Source organism: Lipotes vexillifer, unplaced genomic scaffold, assembly GCF_000442215.2.
Source record: "Lipotes vexillifer unplaced genomic scaffold, Lipotes_vexillifer_v1.1 scaffold1699, whole genome shotgun sequence".
Lineage (NCBI taxonomy): Eukaryota > Metazoa > Chordata > Mammalia > Artiodactyla > Lipotidae > Lipotes > Lipotes vexillifer.
The window spans coordinates 516,694-533,233 of NW_006796961.1; the positions used below are offsets into that span (position 1 = coordinate 516,694).

At 56.9% G+C, this 16,540-nt stretch overlaps 1 protein-coding gene across 3 annotated transcripts in view; it reads left to right on the top strand.

Moving 5' to 3' along the window:
• The window catches only part of ADGRL1 (adhesion G protein-coupled receptor L1), a 45,038-nt gene that overhangs the window by 5,809 nt on the left and 22,689 nt on the right, over nucleotides 1-16,540 (top strand). For 2 of the 3 annotated variants that reach the window (XM_007469050.1, XM_007469051.1), the window contains exons 2-3: nucleotides 11,076-11,239; nucleotides 15,301-15,514. In XM_007469050.1, the coding sequence (XP_007469112.1) occupies nucleotides 11,170-11,239; nucleotides 15,301-15,514 (284 nt within the window). In that variant the 5' untranslated portion in view covers nucleotides 11,076-11,169. Of the gene's footprint in view, nucleotides 1-11,075; nucleotides 11,240-15,300; nucleotides 15,515-16,540 lie in introns of those variants that run through there. The other variant, XM_007469052.1, reaches the window with a different exon arrangement.

Sequence of the window (16,540 nt, forward strand, 5' to 3'; positions counted from 1 at the left end):
ACCCCCGCCAGTTGTGACACCTAAAAACGTCTCCAGACATTGCCAAAACAGCCTGGGAGGAGGAGCAAAATTGTGCGCCCTCCCAGGTGAGTGGCACTCTGCTGTAGATCAGGGGTCGGCAGAGTCCCCCTGTGAAGACCCAGACAGCAAGTACTGGAGACTTTGGCAGGCTTACCAGTCTTCTCCGTCTTCTTCTTAACCCTTTGAAAGTGGCAAAACCATTTTTAGCCCGTTGGCTGTGGGCAGTGTCCAGGCCATAGGTACCCAACTCCCACCCTGGAGCACCACTGCCCTCCCGCCCCATGGCCCCTGGTGGTGGAGGTCAGGGCATCCTTGGATGCACCCTCATCAAGCAGAGGGACAGCCCCACTGGGGGCAAGTCTGGTGCCATCTGTCCCTCTCACCTCCCTGCCCTCACCTCCTCCCACTCCCCTGTGCTCGCTCCCTCCCTGGTTCTCAAACATGGCAGAGGCCCCGACCAGCCCCAGGGCCTTTGCACAAGTCTTCTCTTCCCTGGGCAGCTCTGCGGCTCCTCCCTCAGCTTCCCAGAGCTTTGCTGACGTGCCCAGCCTTTCCCCATCACCGTATTTAAGATTGCATGACACCCCCCCACCCCCGACACACACACGTACAAACAACACTTGTACATCACGGGATTGACCTCTTTAGTGTTTGTTCTTTGCGTCTGGCTCGTGCATGGCTGTCTCTCCAGCACCTAGATCAGCGCCTGGTACACAGTACGTGCTCTAAAAGAGACGCGTAGGATTGCTGGATATCACTTCTAAGCTCCATAACCATTGTTGTGAGACTTTCAACCCGTTTCCCTGGGGAAGAGACAGAATGCAGAGGAGGGAGGTGGGGGCCTCGTCACACAGCCTAAAGTGGGCACAGCTGGGATTTGAACCTAGGGCCCTGAGACTCAGGGCCTCTTTGCTCTTGCCCTGCGGAGCACCGTCTCCCCATCCCTCTGGTCTCTGCCCTTTCGCTGCTAGTCCGGTGGTAGCAGAGGGCCCCAGAGCCTTCTTCCATGCACTCTGCCTCAGGCCCTGGCTCCCATGACTGTTTTCAGCACTGCTCTGCATGCCTGGAGTGAGTGCGAGACTTGTGGCCAGTCAGGGAACACCTTGGGGTGGAAATGGACCACAGGCCACCATGGTACCAACCCACTGTGACGAGGAGTGTCAGAGAGGTGCCCGGTTGGCCTGCAAGTCAGGGAGAGCTTCCTGGTGGAGGGGGCTTCCCAGCTAAGATCTGGAGGGGAAAGAGGGATAAAGTGGAGGAGAGGGAGGGGCCTGCCCTGAGGTCAGAAAGAAGCGGGTGGCTCAGCGGGGGAAGGAAAGACATTTCCTGGCCAGGTGGGGAGAGAGGACGCCGGTCTTGGGGGCCGAAGGACTGTTTGTGGGTTTGCGTTTCTACTTGTGCACGGGGCTGGGGAGGCCTGTGAAGGGGTCAAGGCCCATGAGACATGGTTGGAATGTTTAGCATGCGCTCCCTCTGTCTTGCTTTGTAGGAGAGAACTGCAGAGGGCGGGCGGGCGGGTGGGGCAGGGGAGGGTAGTGGAGAGGCCAGTGCGGGTAGGAGGCCGCCACAGCTGTCAAGGTGAAGGCCCACGTGGAGGCCTTGAGACATTAGAGATGGACCCGGGTGGGGCTTTCGAGACAGAGTTGACATGATTTAGTAGATGATCGGTTGGAAGGGGAGGGGGAGGGGGAAACTGCAGGTTTCTGGTTCTGACAGCAGTGTGGACCTGGAGAAGCAAAGAGGGAGGGGGTGCTCTCAGCAATACCCCTCCTCACATACACAGTCTGATCTCCCCTTGCCAGCAGGAGTCTGTGAGTACCCGAGTCAGGGCACGTCTTGTCCCCACTCAGAACCTCCACGGCTCCCACCTCACTCCCACAGGCCCTGCTCGCTCTGCCCTGTAAACCCGCCCTCACCTCTTCCCTCTCTCCCCTCACTCACTGGGCCAAAGCCACACTTCAGCACATTCCTACCTCAGGGCCTTTGCATATGCTGTTCCCACTGCCCGGATACTCTTTCTCCAGTACCTAGATGGCTCCCCTCCTTGAGACCTTTGCTAAAATGTTACCTTCTTGGCCAGGTGTTCCCTGACCACCCCATCTACATTTGCACCCACGCATACCTCCTCCACTCTCTCTCTCCCCTACAAGCCTATTTTCCTCCAAAGCACTTGTGACCAGGTGGGAGCTAGGTAACTATCCACTGAATGGACAACCTCTTCTATGGGTCTGTTTCATCTTTGTTCATTAAACAAATTAACAAGAACCCTCTCCTTGCCCAGGGCTGGGCATGCAACAGAGAGCCAGGCCAACCCACGATGGAACTTTCCCTGGTGAGATAGACTTTCAGCTGCAGAGCCCAAGTCCAATTAGGGGAGTAAAATGTGGAGCCCCAGCGTGCCGCTAGTGTGGGTACAGGAGGGACCAACACAGTCCTGGCAGGCAGAGCCTTTTGGAGGCAGAAGGGACAGAGGGCAGGAGTCCTCTGGGTATGTGAGAGAGAGATGTGGAGGGTGAGGATAGGCCAGAGCAGAGAAGGTGATGAGAAGGTAGCAGGAGACCAGGGCCTGAAATACCATGTTGAGGCCTCTGAGGCAACAGGGAGCCATGGAGGACAGTAGGCAGGGAGGGATGTGATTGGGTTTTCATTTTGCAAAGATCACGCTGACTGCAGGGTAGGGATTGGAAGTGGTGGGAGTAACAGATAGACGGGGGAGACCAGGGAGGAGGCATCCAGGGAGAAGGGGAGGTTTTGAATGGTCCCACCCCCTGCAGTCCAGCGCCACTTGGCAGCCAGAGTGACCTTTTAAAATTTACAAGACAGACAAACCCCACCCTGTGGCACCGACATCTAGTGGGAGAGAGATATTAAGCAAATAAGTTAAAACGCGTGGCTGGCATGCTAGCGATGAGTGCCACGTAGAAATAAAGCCAGAGCAGGACGCAAGAGTGCTGGGGCCAGCAGGGCCTCCCAGAGCCAGCAGCGTTTGCCGAAAGACCTGAAGGAGGCAAGGGAGAAGCTCTGCAGCTATCTGGGGAGGAGGGACCGGCCAGTGCAAAGGCCCTGAGAGGGGTCTGTGCCTGGTGTTAGTGAGCGAGGGGGAAAGTGTAAAGAGGTGAGGGAAGGGAGGGGACAGGGCAGAGTGTGCAGGGCCTTGTGGGCCGAGGAAGGGCTTTGGCTTTTGCTCTGAGTGAGGTGGGAGCCATGGAAGGTTCTGAGCAGAGGAGGGATGTGCCCAGACTCGGGGTGCTCACGGGCGCCCTCTGGTGGCTGTATGTGGAACAGACTGGGCAGCAAGGGTGGAGAGCTGGGAGACAGGGGAGGAGGCGACAGGGCTGGACCAGGCAGGGGACCAAGGAGTCAGGAGAAAGTGAGCAGATTCTGAAGGAGACGCAGGAGCTGCTGTAGGGATGAGAGGAGAAGGGGGGTCCAGGATATCTGTGTGGTTCTTGAGCGCCTGGGAGGACTGGGCTGCCCTCTGCTGAGACATGGGTAGATGAGGGGGTGGAGCTGAGGGTTTGGTGGCGACCCTGCCCCCCCTGAGCCCACAGCCCCCTTCCTGAAGGAGGTTATGTGCCGGACACTCTCTGGGCACTTGCTCCGTCTCTGTGAGGGAAGTCTGTTAGTCCCAGAGTAGGGATGGGGAAATGGGCTCAGAGAGGCCAAGAGCCTGGCCCGAGATCACACAGCAGATTGACACCCAGGAGCCAAGTCCTTGGACCTATCCCAGGGCCTGCTAGTTACCCACTCTGCCATGCCCGAGGGTTTCCTGGAGGAGGTGGGCCTGTGGAGCGGGGCTCTAGGGCTGCTGGGTTTGGGGAAGACTCAAGGCTGCTTGGGACGGAGCAAGAGGCAGGAAGCTTGTGTTGAGGGGCCCGGAACATTCAGACTCCCACCCACTCAAGCACTGAGGGTTGCCATGGCAACCTCACTCGAGGGCAAGCTAGCAGCGCCGCCCCTCCTCCAGCAACGGGTTCTTCTCCTGACACCCACCCTCCCCTGCCCCATCCCAGGGGCACCTGAGGACAGAGCCTGGGCCGTGTCACCCGGCCCTGGGACCCCACTGCACCCGCCCCTTGACTTGAAACTGATGTGGGGCTCAGGCAAACCCGGAGGCAGGTGTGGGACCAGTGGGCGGCCCACGTGACCTGGGGGTCCGACACACCTGGGGCTCAGAGGGTGGTGGGCCCTGTTTGCCATGGGTTAAATTGGGGTCACTCAAGCCCTCTGAGGCTCGAGGTGGGGACAGACACGGGTGGGGGCTCACCTGACCCCTGTGGGCGTGTCCACTTCTGAGGATGCTTACACAGATGCAGTGGGGGCCCAGAGGAGGGAGCTTTCGAGGGCCCCCAGGTCTCCCCAGCTGCCCATGCTCAGCCTGGGGTTCAAAGGCCCCTTGCCAGTCAGGTGCCCCTGGGATCTCACTTTCCTCTTGTGTAAAATGTGGGTATACACTCCCCACCCCCTTACTAAGTTCTTCTGAGGATTAAAGGAGATACAGGCATGCAGTGCTCAGAATGGGGCACAGAGGTGTCAGCCGCTGCCCCTGGCATCGTGGGTGGTTCTGGAAAACTGGAGATCCCAGCTGGGTCCCCACACCCTGTAGTTGAAAGGCTCCCCTGAAGTTATGTGGTTCAGGGCCCTGCCCCACCTCTGCCTCAACTCCCCCGCCACGTGCCCTGACACCCTGTGCGAGTTTGCTAGGGCTGCTGTGACAGTATACCCCAGACGGCTCTGACAACAGAAATTTATTATCTCCCAGTTCTAGAGGCCCAGAGTCCAAGATCAAAGTGTCAGCAGGGTTGGTTCTTTCCTCTCCCCTGGCTTCTGGTGGTTTGCCAGCAATCCCTGGCTTGTAGACGCATCACCCCAATCTCTGCCTCTGTCTTCACGTGGCGTTCTCCTTGGTGGTGGTGGGGGGGGGGGCTGTCTGTGTCCAAATATCCCCTTTTTATAAGGACACCAGTCTGATTGAATTAGGGTCCACCCTAATGACCTCATCCATTTTAACCTGACTACCTCTTTATCTCCAAAGAAGATCCCATTCTGAGGTGCTGGGGGATAGGATGCCAGTGTACCTTTTTAGGGGGGAGGAACACAATTCCATTCATCCCAAGGCCTCAGGGGTAGTCAGGCCTGGGCCTCCCAGGTGGCTCCCACCTATCCACGTCTGACCTCACCTCCTCGCTTAGGTGAGCACCAGGCAGGAGGCAAAACTCCCCAGGGCCGAGTGGGCATGCAGTCAGGCCAGGACGAGAGGGAACAGAAGCCGCAGTGCCCAGTTCCCCCTGCTGCAGCCCCGAGGTGCGGACAGTTCTGGGGGTGCCTGGGGCTTCCTGGAGGAGCTGCTCCAGGGAAGGGGCTTCAGGGAGCAGCAGGCAGCCCATGGGGAACACTTTCTGTGCCCCTGAGGCAATGGTGCCCAGCCTGTGTGGGCCAGGCTTGGGCCCCAGGTCACAGGGCAGACGCCCCGTCCAGCTGCCCCCACCAGCATCCTTGTGTTCATCTGGTCAATATTTGTTTGAGGACCTACTGCACGTCTAGGCACCAAGGGACGGCCTCGGGAGCTTCCATTCTCCGGGGGCTACAAAGGAAAATCCACGAGCGGACAAAAGTCCCACAGCAGTGACGTGATTGGTGGGGATGGTGGTGACAGTTCGGCCCAGGACACTCTGCACTCACTATGCACCAGGCATGGCCCTGTGTGTTTCACGGGTATGGATTCATCTTGTCGTGCAGCTACCCTATGAGGTAGCCCCATTTTACAGAGAGGAAGATGGAGACATGGGAGGTTATGGGATGGTGGGGACAGGACAAACGGGCACTGAACGCAAGGTGCTATGGTGTGGGGTGGCGGAGGCCCACCCACATCTCTGAGGAGGGGACATGAGCTGAGATCGAAGGGACACAGGCCAAGACTGCATGGTGGGAAGCAGCGTGGCTGGAGCAGCGGGAAAGGGGCAAGAGCCGGGTGTGCGTGACCTCATGGGATGTGGAGTGGAAACCTCGGCAGGGATTTAAGCTGGGGAGCAATGTGTCGAGATTTTTTTTTTTTTTTTTTTGGGCCGTGCCGAGCGGCTCGTGGGATCTTAGTTCCTCGAACCCGGGCCCTCGGCAGTGAAAGCACCGAGTCCTAACCACTGGACCACCAGGGAATTCCCGACGTCTTTAAAAAGTCCCTCTGTGGAAACAACCTAAGTGTCCATCAATGATGAATGGATAGGGAATTGCCTGGTGGGCCAGTGGTTAGGACTGCTTGCTTTCACTGCCGAGGGCATGGGTTCAATCCCTGGTCAGGAAACTAAGATCTCGCAAGCTGCCCGGCGCGGCCAAAACAAAACCCAAAAACTTTGACATCTACACACTAGTACATATAAAATGGATAACTAATAAGGACCTACTGTATAGCACAGGAAACTCTACCCAATACTCTGTAATGGCCTCTATGGGAAAAGAATCTAAAAAAGAGTGGATACAGGTATAAATGATTCACTTTGCTGCACACCTGAAATTAACACAACATGGTAAATCAACTATACTCCAATAAAAAATTTTTAGGACTTCCCTGGTGGCGCAGTGGTTAAGAATCCACCTGACAATGCAGAGGACACAGGTCCGATCCCCGGTCCGGGAAGATCCCACATTGCCGCGGAGCAACTAAGCCCGTGCGCCACAACTTCTGAAGCCCGTGGCACCTGGAGCCCGTGCTCTACAACAAGAGAAGCCACCGCAGTGAGAAGCACGTGTACTGGAACTAGAGAAAGCCTGTGCGCAACAACGAAGACCCAACGCAGCCCCCCCAAAATTTTTTTTAATTTTTTTTTTTTTTTTTTTTTAATGATGAATGGGTAAACAAAATGTGGTCCGGCTGTACAGTGGAATATTACTCAGCCAGAAAGAGGAATAACTGACACAGGCTTACAACACTGGTGAACCTCAAAGACATTTTGCTGAGTGAAAGAAGTCACACACAAAAAGCCACAGATTGTGTTGGGATTAGCCAAAAAAGTCCGTTCGGATTTTTCCATAACTTCTTATGGAAAAACCCAACTGAACTTTTTAGCCAACACGATATGACTCCATGCGTATGAGATGCCCAGAACAGGCAAATGCGTAGAGACAGAAAGTAGATGAGTGGTCGCCAGGGCCTGAGGGGAGAGGGGAGAGGGAGTTCTTGATTAACGGGGTACCAAGTTTCCGTTTGGGGTGATACAAACGTTTTGGAAATAGATCGCAGTGGTTGTGGCACAGCATTGAGAATGCAGTTAATGCCACTGAATTCTATACTTAAAAATGGTTAAATGACGAGTTTTATGTTACATATATATATATATATAAAATACCATAATTTTTTTAAAGACCCCTCTGGCTGCCAGTGGCGGGTGAGGGGAGGCAGGGGGAGCCTGGGCTGCGGGAGTGAGAGGGGCTGGAGGGCTGCTGGGAAGAGGTCAGGGCCGTTTGGTAGAGATGGTGATGCCCAGGTCTGGAGGGGGGCTGCCGAGGATGGACAGGTGGATGCTGGGGTGTTCTGGAGATGCAGACCCAGGACTTACTCCTGAACTGGCTGTGGGGGCGGGGGAAAGAGGCCCAAGATTTTGACTCCTGGGGTTTTGGCCTAAGAACCTGGGAGGAGGGGGGGGGACCAGGCACTGAAATGGGGGACTGTGTCCAGTGCGGTCAGGCTCCAGATGCCTTGGAGACCCAGATGGAGGCGTAGACATGAGGAGAGAAGCGGGGCTGGGACGCAGATGTGGCAGTCGTCACGGTACAGATGGTGTCTAAATCGATGAGGCTGGTTGGATCCCTGAGGCGGGGTGTCGACGGGCAAGAGGCCTGGGGTCCTGGGGTCCCGGGGTGCAGCCCGGGAGGAGGAGAGAAGCCGCCTCCTTCAGATGGATCCTCCCCGTGCCCTGACTCTCGCTGTGCTGTGACAGCACCCTCTGATGGGTCCCTTGCCGGTCTACCGTGTATGTAGACCAGAACCGTGCAGATCCGAGGTTTCGAGGGAACTGGGGGCATGAGTGGGTCAGGGTCACGGGGCATGAAATGGCAGGGTTGGGCTCCAGACCCACATTGGCCGGCTGCCCCAAGAGCCTGGCAACCAGCAGCCTCTCCAGCATTAACCAGACGCTAACCAGTTTAACTCCCTAAGGGAGAGTCAGGGAGGGGAGCATCCATCAGCCTAGGGTCAGTCCCCCACCCCCCGCATCTGACCATGGCTGGAAGATGGGGTGCAGGAGAAATGAAGTGGTGAAGAGTGCCGCCCCCCAGCCATGTAAAGTTGTAAAGTGTTATGAAATGAACCAAAACCCATCAAAGGCCGTATCTGGACAGGGTTGCGGGGATAAGAGCCGGTTGTGGGCTGAGACGGAAGTAGACGGGGGAGTTTCCTGAAGGCTGGGCGCTGGGGAGGGTGCAGAGAGCTGCTGCGGGTCAGGGTTGGGGAACAGGGCTGCAGGGCTGCCCTGTGAAACTACCTTTCCGTTTCACATGAGACGAGGCAGGCCTGGAGGGAGGGATGTCCTGCCTCATGAGCGAGCTGCCCTAATCTTTCTTGAGAACCTGTGCCGAGTCCCTGGCCTCAAGCTGCCCATGGTCTAGTGGGGAAGGTAATTTATACAAGAATGTAATTTCAGGTGCCGTGAATTTAAAACGGGACTAAGGAATTCCCTGGCGGTCCAGTGGTTAGGACTCCGTGCTTCCGTTGCAGGGGGTAAGGATTCCATCCCTGGTTGGGGAACTAAGATCCTGCATGCGGCGTGGCGTAGCCAAAAAACAAACAAACAAAAATGGAGCTGAAGGATGGCAAGCGAGGGTGGCGGGGGTGGTTAGGGTGGTCAGGGTAGGCCACTCTTCTGGGGTGACCTTGAGGTTGAGCCCTGAATAGTGAAAAGCTCCAGCAGGCGTGCAGGGATGCTGGGAGAGCATTCCAGGCAGAGGAGCAGCCCAGGCAAGGGCTCGGGCCGGAAAGAAGCTGGAGCTTCTAGGAACGGGAGGTGGGTAGGCTAGAGAGCATGGTGTTGCTGGGTCACCAGCGGCCTCTAGGCCCTGATGAGGAACAGAGACCCCAGGGGAGGGCAGAGTGGGAGGTTAATACTCGGATTTACATCATTAAATGTTCCCTTAGCACTGAGTGGAGGGCATGTGTGGAGGCAGGGAGGCTGGGAGGCGGAGGCCAGGACAAGCGTCCAGATGCAGCAGGATGGTGGCTTGGTCCTGGTGGTGGCACTGAGGGCCGGAAGTGGGCAGGTCGGTGAGAGACTTTGGAGGCAGAGCCCGTGGGACTTGCTGATGGAGTTTATGAAGGGGAGGGGAGGAGAGGAGTCAGGAATTGAGGAGGATTCCTAGGTTTGGGTTCTGAGATTCATTCAACAAACATTCACTGCTGTGTGTCAGGCCTGTTCTAGAAGCAGGAGCAGAACAAAGCAATTCAACGATCACTGCCCGTGCAGGGGCCCTTCCATAAAAGGGAGAAATATTCACATTTGAACGAAGGCCCAAAGGGGGTGAGGGAGCAGAGGAAGAGGCCATGTGAATAAATGGTGGACAGAAGATGCATGCAGCGGAAGTGACAAGTGCAAAGGCCCTGGGGCAGGACCTGGTATGGTTGAGGAATAGCAGGAGTGGCTGGAGCAGAGGTGGGGACAGGGAATTACCTGGACTGGCGGCTAGGCTTTCATTTTGTGGGGGGGAAACAGTAGTCGGGGTTCTTTTGAGAGATTCCAAACTGGAAATAAGGGATTTGGAAAGTATTGGCTGGTCGGTGGTGTTGAGACCGTAGGACAGGCTGGGGTGACGGTGGGAGAGGACAGACCAGGGGTTTGCACACTGGAGGGCCGGTTAAAACACAGGTGCTGGGGAACTCCTTGTCGGTCCAGCGGTTAAGACTCTGTACTTTCACTTCAGGGGGCACAGGTCCGATCCCTGTTCGGGGAACTAAGATCCCGCATGCTGCGCAGGCGCGGCCAAAAAACAAACAAACGAAAAAGCATGGGGTGCTGACCCTCCTCAGAGAATGTGCATTTCTAGCAAGTTCCTGGCCAGGCTGGTGCCCCTGGGCTGGGGCCATATTGGAGAACCGGGGTGTAGATAAAGCAAAGGACTAAAAGTAAAGATCTGGGTGTCCAGTCTCAAGAGGATCCCAGGGGAGACGGAGGCAGTGAGAAGAGGAGAGGCCACGAGGGAGAAGTGGGTCAGAACCTGGCTCTGTGCCCTCAGAGCCGCTGTGCCTGAGGATGGGCAGACGGGGTGGGGTTGGAGAGAATTGCAGGGGTCGCCACACAACTTTCACCCCTCCTGCACCCTCCCTGGCCCCCCAGGGGCTGCACCCACCCCTCACCCTGCCTGTTTGTCTCCAGCTTACCCTGAAGGTTCCCCCTGAGAGGAAAGAGGGCACTCAGTCATCCCTGGTCCCTGATCTGTGGCGCCAGCCAGCTGGATTCTAATTAGCTACCAGAGCCAGAGAAACGGGAAGCAGGGGACCAGGGGTGGGGACCTGGATTCCTGCCCAAGACCCAGAGGCTGCAAGCTGGGGCCGAGACGCCTGGGTCCCCCACCCTGGACACTGTGCTGGGTGAGAAAGCTGGGGCGGGGGAAACAAGCAGGCAGGGTCTTGATTTCGGGTCAGGGAAGAGGCTTCCAGAGGGCTCTCCTCTGTGATGAAGGGTCTGAGGCCTGCCTGGGTACAGGTGGGCCCTTCATAGCTGTGACAGCCTGAAGCGTTGCCCCAGCCACCCAAGGGGGGCTGTCAGACACCAGGAGGTGCTTCCAGGAGGTCCAAGATGCCCAGATGGGTGGGTCCATCTGGTGGGGTGGGAGTGGTGGGTGCAGTGTAAGCCAGAGGCCTTGGAGGGGGTCAGCCTCTGGCCCAAGGGTGCAGCTTCTGTCAGATACGGCTGGCTCGAGCGGGTTACATCACCCAGCCCCTCTTGGGGCTGCAGGATGGAAGCCCTCAGCCACCAGCAGGAGGAGAGGGGACCGGCCCAAACACCCCTCCTACTAGGCCCGCTGGGGGTTGGCCGCTGCCCCCACCTCACTCTTCCTGTCCTCCCCAGACTGGTGGGCCAGGCCGTGGTACCCACCTGGTGATGCGGGGCGAGGCCGCCTGCACAGGCCACTGAGAGCCCCGAACGCGCCCCAGCCGCCACCATGGCCCGCCTGGCCGCCGTGCTCTGGAGTCTCTGCATCACTGCCGTCCTGGTCACCTCAGCCACCCAAGGTAGGTGCTGCTGGGGCTGGGGAGGGGCCGTGCCTCCAAAACCCTGCTAGGAGGGCGGATAAAACAGTGAAATACCTCCCGACCACTCGTTACAGTACCCGCTTCAGACCACTCAGAACCAGGCCAGAGGACGACTTGGTGATTATACCCCCTAGCACCACCAAGGGGTCCCCGGATCAGCCCCTCACCCCCCAACCCAGAGCACCAGGGTCCATCCCACCAGGGGTCCTAGAGCCTGGGATTCGGGATGTGGCCTCCCGGGACTAGGACAGGCCTTCCTGGTGAGCCGATGCTCTTCTGTCTTGTGTGTGTCTCTCAGTGTGATTACATCTCCGAGGCTCTCGCTGGGAAGAGGGTTTAATTAAAGCATATGCCCGCTGACATCTATTTAAAAACAACTAATTACCCGGCTCGGCCCTATGCCGTTACCGGGATCCTGCACACATCACAATTAGTGCCCCGAGCCTGCCCGCCCACCCACCCTCACCGATTACTCAATTACAATCCCCATGGTGGGCCCAGGCGGGGGCAAGGGCAGGGCGGGAAGAGAGGAGGCCCGCTAGCCTCGCCCTCGCCCTGGGTGTGCCCCCTGCCTGCCCCTCCCAGCCCTGTCTGGAGGGCACTCATGGTGGACCCTGCTCCCCATTGCTGCCTCATACAGCCCCACCCTCCGGGGAGCCACAGAGGTGAAGGGGGCATTGTTCAGCCGTGTCACAGGGCCTTGGCACTGCTCCAGACAGCTGGCACCCTCCCCTCCCCCAGCACCCATGTTCTCTACCTATCCAGGTCCTGCCCCACAGCGCCAGTTGGCCTGGGATGGGCTGCTTCCACCCCCAGACCCATCCAAGCCAGCCCTCCACCCCCGGCCTCTTTCCCGGGCCCAGGAAGGGCTAAAATTAGCTGCGGAAGCAGATGATGCTAGAGGAACGCACGTAAAACTTTCCCACAAGTGGGACTCAACTCACCACAAAATACCCCGAGGGCCTAGCTGCCAACCCCATTGGGCCCCCAGGTGGCATTGGAGGCACTAGATCTTGAAAAAGGGGCCCATTTGGCTCTGCTGCCATCATGCACTGGTGCCTTCTCTTCATCTACAATGACAGTCCCCACACTGGAGCCCAGGGCCACTCTGTGCATCCCCGCTTCCCTCTGACACCCTGCAAGGCTTGGCTGGGACCAGTGTCCAAGAAGGTGGCTGCCCCAGCAGGCATGGACGGTACTGACCCCACTCTGTCCAACAGAGACTAGCTGCCTTAATCATCTTAATGATAATAGTTATTAGTGGCTTGCCATCTCACTATGTACCGTGTGCACTGCAACCGTCTGCATGGATCTGTGAGATAGGCGTTATCAGCTCCTTAGGGAAAAAAACGGGGACACAGAGGAGGTCAGTGACTGGACAAGGCCACCAGCCAGGGAGTGGCCCAGCCGGAATTTAAACCCCATCCAGGGACTTCCCTGGTGGCGCAGTGGTTAAGAATCTGCCTGCCAATGCAGGGGACACAGGTTCGAGCCCTGGTCCGGGAAGATCCCACATGCTGCAGAGCAACTAGGCCCGTGTGCCACAACTACTGAGCCTGCGCTCTAGAGCCTGCGTGCCACAACTACTGAGCCCGTGTGCCACAACTACTGAAGCCCACGCGCCTAGAGCCCGTGCTCCGCAACAAGAGAGGCCACCACAACGAGAAGCCTGCGCACCACAACGAAGAGTAGCCCCCACTCACCGCAACTAGAGAAATCCCGCGCACAGCAACGAAGACCCAACGCAGCCAAAAATAAATAAATAAATAAATTTATACAAATAAATAAGCAAACAAACAAACCCTGGCCATCTGGCTCCTGAGTCCCAGCTCTCAGTCTCCGAATGGCATGGGATGGAGACTGACGTGTGACAATGCAACCCCTCTGAGAGCAGGGCATGCCCCTGGCAAGTTCTTTCATTGTCATGGCAACCCTGGGAGGTTTCCTAGGTGAAAGCAAGGAGGCCCCTCCCTGTGACGTCCTCACCGAGCACAGCACCATGCACAGCACCTCCTTCAAGAACATTTTCTAGCACAGAATCCTCCCAGTACAGCCCTGGGCTGTGGTGGCCCATTTTACAGATCCAGAAACTGAGGCCTGGTGAGGCTCCAGCAGTGGCTGTCCAAGCTGTAGTGTGCATCAGAATCACTGGTGGGTGTATCCATCCAAAGGCTCCTGGTTTCATCCCCAAGATTCTGATTCAGCAGGCCTGGGTCGGGGGGCCCAGAATCTACATTCTGAACATGATGTGGACGCTGCTAGTTCCTGGGACACACCAGGAGAAGCCCTGGTCCAAAGGACACACCTGGCCTGTCAGCTCAGAAGTGGCAAAGCCAGACTCTGTGGTTTCTTCCAGAACATGAGCGCATTCCCTCCCGCACCATCTCTGGACCTTGCCTGGGGTGATGTGAAGTTAGGGAAGTGCACCAGGCCACCCTTACCTCTGACACTAACTGCGAGTTTGGGGGTCCCCCAGACCATCCTCAGCTTTGATGATTTGCCTGAAGGATTCACAGAATTCAGAAACACCATTATACTCGTGGTTATAGTTTATTACAGTGAACAGATACAGATTAAAATCAGCCAAGAGAGGGCTTCCCTGGTGGCGCAGTGGTTGAGAGTCCGCCTGCCAATGCAGGGGACGCGGGTTCGTGCCCCGGTCCGGGGAGATCCCACATGCCACGGAGCGGCTGGGCCCGTGAGCCTTGGCCGCTGAGCCTGCGTGTCCGGAGCCTGTGCTCCGCAACAGGAGAGGCCACAACGGTGAGAGGCCCGCGTACCGCCAAAAAAAAAAAAAAAAAAAAAAAAAAAAAAAAAAAAAAAAAAAAAAAAAAAAAAAAAAAAAAAAAAAAAAAAGAAAGAAATCAGCCAAGAGAAGCGGCGCATGGCGCAGCATCCAGGAAAGTTCCATGCACGGGGGTTCTGGCGGTCCACTCCCAGTGCAGTCACGGGCAGCAGGAACTCTCCTGACAATGATAAGTGACAACACGCATGTTGTACAGCCAACCCAGGAAGCTCCCCTGACCCTTGGTATCCAGAGTCTTTACAGGGGCTCAGTCACGTAGACATGGCTGACCTCAGCCTCCAGCCCCTCCAGAGGTCAGCTGATACTGCATGACCCAAAGTGCCTACCTGAAACCACATTGTGAGTGTACTAGTTTGCTGGGGCTGCTGTGACAAAATACCACAGACCTGGAGACTTAAGGAACAGAAATGTATTCCCTCCCAGTTCTAGAGGCTAGACATCCAAGATCAAGGCGTCAGCAGGGTTGCTTCCTTCTGAAGGCCACAAGGGCGGGATCTGTTCCCTCACTCGCTGGGCTTCAGTTACCTGGCCCACTCCTTACACCCATCAGGCATCTTCCACTAAGGGCTGCCTCAGGGCCTTTGCACTGGCTGTTCCCCCTGCCTGGAATGCTGTTCCCCAGCACCCACATGGCCCCTCTCCTTGGTTTGTAGATGGCCATCTTCTCCCTGTGTCTCCACATCGTCTTCACTCTGTGTGTGCCTCTAGGTCCAAATTTCCTCCTTTTATAAGGGCACCGTTCATATTGGATTAGGACCCATTAGGGCCCTCTTAATGGCCCACCTTAATGACCTCATTTTAATCTGATTACCTCGGTAAAGAAGCCATCTCCAAATTCGACCACATTCTCAGGTACTGAGGGTTAGGGCTTGATTTCAGCATTTGAATTTGGGGAGGGGGAAGACCCAGTTCAACCCATAACAGTTAGCACAGGCTGCCTGGTATGGCTCAAGGCCCCCAGGTAAACAAAGACACTCTTCTCAAGCAGGACACTTCAGGGACTTAGAGGGCACCGCCCAGGAGCCAAGGCAAAGGCCAGACTCCTTGGGCCAGGTTCATGGCCTTACTGCACAGGTGGGCACACTGAGAAGCCCATTTTACAGATGAATAAACTGAAGTTCATACAGTCCGCATCCCAATCCAGTCAAGCTGGAGGCGGCGCCTCTTCGGCGGGGGTCTCCCCTCCCCTCCCCTCCTGGGCCCGGATGTGACTCCCTCCCCCTCCTCCCTGCAGGCCTGAGCCGGGCCGGGCTCCCGTTTGGGCTGATGCGCCGTGAGCTGGCATGTGAAGGCTACCCCATCGAGCTGCGGTGCCCAGGCAGCGACGTCATCATGGTGGAGAACGCCAACTATGGGCGCACAGATGACAAGATCTGCGACGCTGACCCTTTCCAGATGGAGAACGTGCAGTGCTATCTGCCAGACGCCTTCAAGATCATGTCCCAGAGGTGAGGGGCCCCACCCTGCGGGGCTCCTGGGAGATGGGGTGGCAGCAGTCCCTGGGGTCAATAAGGTGCCTGTCCTCCATGCGCCCCCTGGCCAGCACATCCCGTTCACCTTTAGTCTTCCTTTTATGCATTTGACCCATGTTTCCTGAGCAATTACTAGGGGCCGGGTCCCATGCAAACAAATAAGACCCAGCCCATGCCCTGCCAGCCTGTCACCTCCCCAACCTGTACCCTCTGCCGCAAGCCTGCCAGAAGCTCATCCCGAGATTAGTGGGGGCTTGCAGAGTAAAAGCCATGGCAGGACAGAGTGAGATGTCATGGGAACTGACAGCCCAGAGGTCTGGTCAGGCTTCCCTGAGGAGGTGACAGTTGAACACAGATGGCAGAAGTGTATGTGCTTGTGAGTGTCAGAGAGAACGTGTGTGAGAATGTGAGGGAGGGAGTGTGAAGACTGTTTATGTCTGTACGTGTGTGAGTGTGGAGTGCATGTGTGCAAAGCTGCAGAAGCCTCTTTCACACTCACACCCGCACCACCTAGAGCTGGTCAGCTCTTCCTTCAAATTATACCCTGACGTGACCGCCACGTCCACCACCAAGCCCCCCAGGACTGCTACAGTATCTTCTGCCCCCTCTCCTTGCCTGCTATAGTCTGTTCCCCCCATAGCAGCCAGAGGGTGCTTGTGAGCACCTGAGTCAGGTCCTGTCCCTCCTCAGATCACAGCTCTCCTTGGCTTCAACCTCACTCAGAGCAAAAGCCTGAGTCCTCCCCTGAGGCCCCCAAGGCCCTGCACGTTCTGCCCTGTCCTCTCCCGGCCCTCACCTCCTCCACGCACCTCCTCACTCGCTGGGCTTCAGTTACCTGGCCCACTCCTTACACCCATCAGGCATCTTCCACTAAGGGCTCCCTCAGGGCCTTTGCACTGGCTGTTCCCCCTGCCTGGAATGCTGTTCCCCAACACCCGCAGGGCCCCTCCCTCTCCTTACTCAGGGATTTTTTTTTTTTTTTTTTTTTTTTTTTTTTTTTTG